The sequence below is a fragment of the Sinocyclocheilus grahami genome, unplaced genomic scaffold (assembly GCF_001515645.1).
Source record: "Sinocyclocheilus grahami isolate Dianchi unplaced genomic scaffold, SAMN03320097.WGS_v1.1 scaffold81.1, whole genome shotgun sequence".
NCBI lineage: Eukaryota > Metazoa > Chordata > Actinopteri > Cypriniformes > Cyprinidae > Sinocyclocheilus > Sinocyclocheilus grahami.
The window spans coordinates 1709549-1717612 of NW_015505260.1; the positions used below are offsets into that span (position 1 = coordinate 1709549).

At 35.8% G+C, this 8064-nt stretch overlaps 1 protein-coding gene across 1 annotated transcript in view; it reads right to left on the bottom strand.

Moving 5' to 3' along the window:
* LOC107586444 (calmodulin-regulated spectrin-associated protein 2-like) overlaps positions 1-8064 on the bottom strand; it is a 42998-nt gene that overhangs the window by 20331 nt on the left and 14603 nt on the right. Inside the window, exons 3-4 of the mRNA XM_016273812.1 lie at positions 2440-2601; positions 1035-1118 (exon numbers count right to left, since the gene is read on the bottom strand). Of these exons, the coding sequence (XP_016129298.1) occupies positions 1035-1118; positions 2440-2601 (246 nt within the window). The remainder of the gene's footprint in view (positions 1-1034; positions 1119-2439; positions 2602-8064) is intronic.

Sequence of the window (8064 nt, forward strand, 5' to 3'; positions counted from 1 at the left end):
GTGCATCCCTTATAATAATCACTTTAATGTAGCTTGCGCCAACAGTTGTACACAGAAGCAGTTCCGGGCGGATGACGTATGAGTTCAGCGCTGCGCATGCGCCGGTGAGTCTCGTGAAAACCAACGTTTGTTTACAGGATCAAAGGAAGCAAAGTTTCATTACTTTAGCAAAGGAAAACCAGTCTCCTCTTGGCTTATATCAAAATCCTCCGACATTCTTCTTTACAAATCCTCGTTTTGTACTTCTAATTAGTGACCGTTGTTTTGTTTTGATCTCTCCGCTGTGCTTCCGCATGCGTCACTTCTGAGCGACGCATGCGCAAAGCTGACCTCATACGTCATCCGCCCGGAACTGCTTCTGTGTACAACAGTGAGCGCAAGCTAGATTAAAGTGATTATTATGTTTTGAATATGGATATTTTTCTTACAAAAACGCATCGATTCGCTACAGAAGGCCTTTGTTCACCCCCCGGAGCCGTGTGAGACACTTTTTTTTTTACGGATGGATGAATTTTATTTAAGTTCTTTTGGACTGAAGCAAAGCAACACCTGCTGAGTGGCATTAAACAGCTTGAAAGATCAAAGACAATTTTTTATATAACTCCGACTGGATTCGTCTGAAAGAAGAAAGTCATATACACCTAGGATGCCTCGGGAGTGAGTAAAACACAGTCTAATTTACATTTTTGGGTGAACTAATCCTTTAAGCGATGAGTATTCCCAAATCTTCTGCATTATTGTTGTGTTCAAGTTTGTGAATTCAAGAGTGTATTTAAGTAATCCATTACTTGTATTGTACAGTACAGTATTCAGTATCAGAATACATGAGTTTCTGAATAATCTGTACAAGTATTTGAGTTTTGAGGCATGATGAATAGAAATTTCACTGGCATGCTGGCAGAACGTTGTTTTAAGCAGATTTCAGAAACGTACGAGAGCTTACTATGACAAAAATCCATCTTTATCGCTGACGAATGAAATGTGACTTTTGAATCATCGCTGCTTTGGAGCAAGAACAGGAAGTGCACACTTACCTTTGGATTCTCAACAGGCTCTGCGTTCTGCGCCTCCGTCCTCCGTTGCTCCTGCATTATGATTTCTTTCAAGTATTCATTCACCTTGAAAATGAGTAAAACACAGAGGAGTTTTTGAGCTTAAAATCACTGCCATTTCTTTTAGTTCAAACACACACTTACATACAAATTAATCTGATTATATTATATTAATTATAATATAATATAATATTATTATGATATGATATATGATATGATATTGTTTCCAAAACTGGAGATAGTGAGGGAACTGCAGGGAGTTGATGAAATACTAATAATTAATGAAATCATACAAAGGTACAATTAAAATAAATAAATCATTTAAAATAAATTTAACTTCACTTAACAAAAGAAGATGACATATTTATGTACCTGCATCATGTGACCATTAACCAACATTAGACAATGGAAAATATGCAAATATTAAATTACTAAAATATTACCTTAAAATCACAAGGTACTTTAAGTACATATTTTAGGTCAATATATTATTATATTATATTATATTAAGTTTGTGAAAAGCTAATAATTCATTCAATCATAAAAATGTACAATTCAAATTAATCATTAAAAAAAACTATGGAAATAAATAAATAAAAACAAAAGAAATATTTTATTTGTTTGCATGTCACATGGCCATTAACTGACATCAGAGAACTGTAAACATGCCAATGTGTTGTTAAATTATTGAACTATAAACCTAAAATCTCATCTTCATGTAAAATGACAAAAATGTTTGGAAATCCCCACATGTATTATATCATTTTATTGCTTATTCATATTGATATATTTGCTGGTTTGCTGTATATATTCATATCTTGTATTGTTAATGGCAGGGGTCATCAAACTCGGTCCTGGAGGGCCGGTGTCCTGCAGAGTTTAGCTCCAACTATAATCAAACACACCTGAAGCAGCTAATTAAGCTCTTACTAGGCATACTAGAAACTTCCAGGCAGGTGTGTCTGAGGCAAGTTGGAGCTAAACTCTGCAGGACACCGGCCCTCCAGGACCGAGTTTGGAGACCCCTGGTTTATGGCAACATTAATTCATTAAATGATGGTCCAATTTTAAGAATGAATCTGAAACAAGAAACAGAAATTTCCTGCAGTCCCTCATGGCCTGTTTAGCATGTGTGTATGATTTAGGCTGCCTGTACAGCTGGCCTGCAAGGGAATGTAAACAAAAGTCCCGGGACGCCCCTTCACCTACACTCAAAGATGCCCTCAGAGATCACACATGCCAACAAGGAAATATTCAAGTCAGCTTAAAAGTGCAACAAACCTCTGTCTGTGTTAATAGTACAATGCATAAGATGATGATCAGGCTCAGTACATGCATTCGCATTGCATTATGGGTAAGCTTAAGATTTACAAAAGAGCAAAAATACCTTATTCATCCAGCTAGTGACGGCATCCTCTGTGTCATAGGGCACGTCTCCGTCTGGGTAATCAGTGGAGTATTGCTGCATGCAGGCCATCACCTTCTCCACACTCACTGTCTCTACTGTATACGCCATCATCAGCGTGTCAATCATGGACAGGTGGACGCTCTGTGAACGACAAAACAATAAAAAGCATGTTAAATTGCTGCTGACAGACTTTAAATCTACAAATCACCGTCATATACCATACATTTACTCTAGTAACACTAACTGCACCATGGTATTGTGGCAGAAATGTGGGATATTCATATTGAATTTTATTATATGTGACCCTGGAGCACAAAACCAGTCTCAAGTCGCTGGGGTATATTTGTAGCAATAGCCAAAAATACATTGTATGGGTCAAAATGAGCGATTTTTCTTTTATGCCAAAAATCATTAGGATATTAAGTAAAGATCATGTTCCATGAAGACATTTTGTAAATTTCCTACCGTAAATATATCAAAACTTAATTTTTGATTAGTAATATGCATTGCTAAGGACTTAATTTGGACAACTTTAAAAGCGATTTTCTCAACATTTAGATTTTTTTGCACCCTCAGATTCCAGATTTTCAAATAGTTGTATCTCGGCCAAATATTGTCCAATCCTAACAAACCATACATCTTATTTATATAGCTTTCAGATGATAGTAAATCTCAAATTTAAAAAATTTACCCTTATGACTGGTTTTGTGGTCCAGGGTCACACATGTACTAAACATATTAAAGGAGTAATGGAATATAATTACAGTACTTTTGTGATTAAGATATAGCTAAATACCAAATGTAAAGACTACAGTTTTTCATTCAAATATCTACAAACCATATTTTTACCATAGTATTGAGGTGCTATATGTGTGGTTTTAACTGTGATCTCATGATCAAAATGTATGCTACTGTGGAAGACTCAAACAGTCAGAATAATTACATTTCATATAAAAATGAGCAAAAATCTGCCTTTAAACTTGAAAGAAATTAATGTTTGAAATGTATTGTGATAATTTTTTTGGCCATATTGCCTAGCCCTGCTGACAGTTATCACTTGTCAGTTGGCAGTTAGTCATTCCTCTCTGGAGGTTGTTGCCCTGGAAACGCCAGCATCGCTCCCCCGTTGCTTGACCCAATTATAATCTTCCCTGAGATAGCACAGTCGCTTCTGCTCCTACTGGGGGCCCATCCTCTCGGCCTCAACTTTATAAATAATATTTTGCACATGATGAGCGAAATTGACAGGTGTGACCCCCCCCCCCCCCCCCCCCCAGTGTGGGCGTGGCCTACATGCGCTCTGTCTCTATTGTACTCCCTCTGAAATGTGGAAAATGTATGCAGCACTAACCCAACTGATTTATGCTATGCCATTCAGATAGTTGATAATGATGGTGATAAAAATAGACCAGAAAGAATTTATCTTCTCATTAGAGAGAAAAAGACCCACAACCTCAAGCAATTTTGGCAGGAACTGTACAGCGATCACTGTGCCATCATCAATGCACTGAATCACTTGTGTAGGCCTTCAAACCGCTGTATTCATCCGTCTAGTGTACTCATCATCCCATCTGTTTGTTTTCTCCATGGATTAATGTTCAGTGTGCAGAGAAACCTCAACCCTCCAGAGTGCTTTTGTTGTTTTGGCTCCCAGCAGGCGCTGCAGGAGCAAAGTGACTCTGACGCAGTTCTCATGACTTTACCCTGACTGGACTAACATAAAGTGCCCGTAATCAATTAACATCTTGTGAAGTGAAAAGCTGCATCTTTGTAAGAAACAAATCCATCATGATGTTTCAACTTTAAACTGTCGCTTCTGGTCAAAATATATGTTTAAGATCCATAACAACGCTTCCTCCAGTAAAAAAGTTCATCCCCTGTTGTCTTCTCACATCAAGACACACTGATATATTTGTTTAGAACTGATTTTGGACTGATTTCACTTGTAAACAGTGTTCAGAAGAGATGAGTTTTTCACTGGAGAAAGCAATATTATGGATGGTTGAAAACATCTTAATGATGGATTTGTTCATTACAACATGCAGCTTTTCACTTCACAAGACATTAATTAATGGACTGATGTGGATTACTTGTGGATTATCTTGATGTTTTTATCAGCTATTTGGACTCTCATTCTGACGGCACCCATTCACTGCAGAGGATTCATTGCTGAACAAATTATGTAATGCTAAATTTGTTCTGATAAAGAAACAAACTCATCTACATTATATATAAACCACAAATTAAACAGTGGCTGTCTTATTAAAAACCTTGTGGGCACAGAGAGAGATAAAACACTTGAGCCAGATATTGATTTTGATTCGTTGAAAGCAAACCCCAGTGAAAGAAACTGGTGCACATTGGGCAAACAATGAATCAGTTGCAAGAAGAGTCAAGCACATCTAATAAACGGTGTTCATGTGACTGCCCTTCCAGCTGATTGATGTTAAATGTCTCTAAAGCAATGAACTGTCACTGCTGATTTATTATGCCTTGTTATGCTTGCTAAGTGTTACTTTATACCAGATAAAAAAAATTTATTGTCATTATTTTATTAAAAATATTTAATCAAGTCCAAAAATAAAACAAAAAATTACATTTATAATCACATTCCTGTTGAAGATCTAAAACAAACACAGCCCACAAATACAAAATTAGGCCGTTATGTAATGCAAAACCCATATGCCAAAAAGTAACTTTTTCATATTTATCCGTCCTTGCAGAAAGAAGAAACATCAAGCACTGCCCTGTGTTTCCACTCCCAGCAGTCCCTGCTCTTCACAGCATCACAAATGCACCCAGAAATACTCGCATCTGGGTAGAGCTGTACTGATTATCAAAATGCAAAGACTGCCATTTTACTGAATAAATATTTCATATATGTTTGGCCAAAAATGTTGTAAATATATCAATATATTTATTTTACTTTTTTAAATTGTATAGTTATATTGATATATAATGACACCTGTTTTGGCCAAAGTGTGCATCCCTAAAACAAACACAGCAAACCTGGAGCAAGCAAGATAGAAAGCAAGAAAGAAAATCACAATTTATATTTAAAATGTCAAAATATTTATTACAAATTTTAAATATTGCAAGCATTTAATGTTTAAGATAACAAAAAGTGATTTCCTGTCAAGCTGAGGTACATTTTATCTGCTGAGTCTGATTGATGAGGACAAAAACATCACAGCAGCCAGCCAAGAAAGACACAAGCTAAGCAAAAGCTTTGTGCAATCTTTCCTTTTAATCCTCAATTTGAAGATTACTTTTACCTTGGCTTTTTGGGATTTAAATTGCACTTTGCACTAATGGATCCACCTTGCAAGCATGCTGCCTCCCGCCTTTACAGGGCATTGCTATGGCAACAGAGCGTGTGCGAGCAGCGGCGAGAGGGGAGCGTCAGGCCGGGATGCCTGTGCCTCTTGCAGAGCTACAGCTTTCAGCCTGACTGTTATTGTTTGTAACGCTGCACACTAGCATTTGGTTAACAAGTTTGTGGGGATTAATGTGGAAATATTGATGGAAAGTAGTTGAAGGAATAAACAGGAGCTGGAAGTATAAAAATATAGTGCCACGGCTTAGTGGTTAGCTTAGCACAGCACACATGCATTGAGCAGTAGTGCTTATGCAGGAAACGCATGTTCGATTTTGAGAAAAATTTCAAGAAGCGGGAAAGCAGGAAATACCCAATCACCATGTGCACCCGGGGAGCCTGTGTCAGTAATTACAACAGAATTTACTTGCTTTAAATATAACTACTTGCAAGAACTTAATAATAAAAGGAATAACTTGGAATAATGAAAATTAGTTTTCATTTACTCACCATCAAGCATCCAAATATAATATTTAATATTACAGAGGAATTAAAATTCCATTTCCCCAGAAAATCGCAATTCTCTTTTGAAAAGATTCAAATTTAAATAGGAATTTTTTTTTAAAATGCGGGAACGCAGGAAATACCCAATCACCATGTGCGCCCTTTGAGCCTGCATTAATACAATAACAATTATTGCACAGAATGTTGTCAAATCAAAAAAGTATTTCAACACTGACGCAAAGAGACAGGAAGACTAGGTACCATCAAGCATCCAAATATAATATTTAATACTATCGAGAATCTAAATGTGCATTTCCCCAATAAATCACAACAATCATTTGTAGAGATTCTCATTTTATTAGGAAGAATCTCAAAAAGTGGGAAAGTAGGAAATACCCAATCACCATGTGCACCCTTGGAGCCTGCGTCAGTACAATCACAAATACTGCATCAAATTGACTCAAATCAAATCTATATACATGAACCTAATTGCAAAATATAAAGGAATAGTTCACCCAAAATTTTTAAATGAGTTATCATTTACTCACTATGAAGCATCCAAATATACAGTGTGTATAGAAAAGAATCACCCCCCTTTTAAATAATGACATTTTGTTGCTTTGCAGCCTAAAATGAAGACGGACACAGCTTTTGTTTTATCCAGCTGTATTTACTCAGTGCAACTTATAACATCCAAGAGAAAGATAGAACATCAACATTGCCGCAGTCGTTTAATGGTGCAGTCAAACCTTATTAATGTGTGAGGAAGTTTCTCCAAAACAGCAGGACACTGTCATCACAACCAAACCACTGTCCCATCAACTTCATCCCCAACGAACAGAAGATAAGCTAAGTAGATGGCCTCTAAATGTAGCATTTTTAATACAGATGGATCGATATTAAAAAGTTCTTGGTGCATATCGATAACTAGTAACTACTGTAATTATAACTGCCAGTAGGCTAAATGTATGCAAATATATGCAACAACAACAACAGTGATGAACAGAAACTGAAAGTATTTGTCCGAACTCCGAAACATAAAAAAAAGATTCAAATGAACAGTTTTGAATAATCAGTGTTTCACTGATTATGCGTTTTGAATGTGTCAGTGTTCATTTTGTGCACACAACATGGATGAAGTACAACAGTAAAGATGTCAGCTGTGTGGACACACTTCACAGTGACCAAAAACGATGCTAGAGTAGAAGTATGTAGAACTTGTTTGGCTGAAATGTCAGCAACAAGTCACCTCTCAAAGAACTTACTACTTATTACTGGTTTAATTTATCACCTTAGTTCAACTACTCAATTACCCAAATTTAATTACAAAAATTTTCTTTTTGGTTCATGGCTAAATTCAAACTTTCATTTCGGATTCAGCATTTCTGTAAAAAAAAGAAAAAAACAAACATTTTGGTCCTTCACTTACAGTATAATAATAATAATTTTACATTTCTAAAATACTAAAAACGAAAGTAAAGTAAGTAAAATTAGTACCTTTTAAGTTTTTCCAAGTTTTTTAAGCGCAAAGTCACATTAAACACAAAGTTTAATTTTGGTTTTGCTAAACAAAAGTAAATAAATAAATAGTTTGGTGCTTCACTAATAATTAAAAATGTTTGAATAATTTAAAGCAAATTAATAAAAATATCACTTTTAAGTTTGCTAAAGCACATTAAACAAAACTTCAATTTCGGTTTCAGTGTTTCGGTGAAAATTCATTTTAAGTTAAGTTAAGTTAATAAATAAAAATAGTACCTTTCATACTTTTCAAGTCACATTCT